We start from the raw sequence: 1,266 nt of genomic DNA on the forward strand, positions 1-1,266 counted from the left end.
AGGCTTCACCAAAGACAGAGTGGGGAGCAGAACAGGCAGACTGACTGAAATCCACTGCTGAGGGGAGCAGCGGGGAGACAGGAGAGGTCTCTGCTGGGGCTAGTTTCCCAGGGCTGTGCTTTAACCGGTTGCGCCACCAGGGAGGGCCCATTTATATTTTAGACCACAGTAAAGTCTCCACCATTCGCCCTCTTGAAAACCACACCTCCAGCAACACTGAGCCGGCTTCTACTCACCCCTCTCTGGGGTGTGAGTGTTCAGCTGTCTTCCCTGCGTTAGCCCCATTCTACACCTGCTTTGCAACCAGCAGAGCAGCGGCCAGAGAGCTTTTCTTGTTCAGACAGTGGGAGAGATGTGAGACCCACTTTCTCACACAGTGCAAAAGCACAATGATTAAGGGAAGTGGCAGATGACTTGGAACTCACCCCCTTCACTGACCTGTCTCTCCCCAGACTTGGTTCAAGAATCAGCGCGCAAAAGCCAAGAAAAATCACCCCCAAAATCTGACCAGCGAGTCGCCAGAAATACCCCACCACCCCAGCGCAGTTGGGGGGGCGGTCACCCCCTCACCTACAGCTCCTGCAGACACTGTCCCTGGGGCATTGGGAGGTTCCAGGCCTGAACACCCTGAGGGGGCCGGTGCCTCTCAGCCGAACACCCTGGGGGACGCTCAGCCTCCAGACATCCAAGATATATGCCTGCAGGTCTCAGACCTCCCCTGGGCCTCCTGCCAGGGTACCATAAGTGAGTTCATGGAACTTTACATTTTACCTGGGAATGACGACTCCAGCTGCTTCGACCAGTATCTTCTTCCAGAAGGCTCTGACGCGGGAGAAGGCCGGTCCCTGAAGTTCCCGCTGGAGCTGACACCCCCATCTCCGGGAGACACCCCTTGACCACGTAGGAGACTTCGACACCCCTCAAGGGCTGACGCAGCACAAGCAGCACAAGTCGTCGCATATACCCACTGCGGGCCAAAGGACACCCCGTTTCCTCATGCTGCCCCCCCCCCCCAGGGCCTCGGCCACCAAGTGCGGTATCCAGGTCGGTAACAGGATGTATCCGGAGAAATTCCAATCTCTAGATAGTTTTACTCGGGACTTGGCTGGTCCTTGTTCAGAAAACACCTTGAATAATTCAGCGGTTTCCCTGAGGCCATCTTCGGCTCCTGAAAAAAAACAAAATCCAAAGGGAAACCAAAACCACAGGAAAAAAAAAAAGCGAAGTTGCTCGGGGCCTGAGAGCAGCAGAGCTGGGAGAGACACC

The 1,266-nt window shown here is 55.8% G+C and overlaps 1 protein-coding gene across 1 annotated transcript in view; it reads left to right on the forward strand.

Moving 5' to 3' along the window:
• Nucleotides 1-896, forward strand: part of LEUTX (leucine twenty homeobox) — a 3,808-nt gene extending 2,912 nt beyond the window's left edge. Inside the window, exon 3 of the mRNA XM_012733458.1 lies at nt 651-896. Coding sequence (XP_012588912.1) covers nt 651-896 — 246 coding nt within the window. The remainder of the gene's footprint in view (nt 1-650) is intronic.
• The last annotated feature ends 370 nt before the right edge of the window (nt 897-1,266 follow it).

The sequence above is a fragment of the Condylura cristata genome, unplaced genomic scaffold (assembly GCF_000260355.1).
Source record: "Condylura cristata isolate star-nosed mole 26May11 unplaced genomic scaffold, ConCri1.0 scaffold00041, whole genome shotgun sequence".
Lineage (NCBI taxonomy): Eukaryota > Metazoa > Chordata > Mammalia > Eulipotyphla > Talpidae > Condylura > Condylura cristata.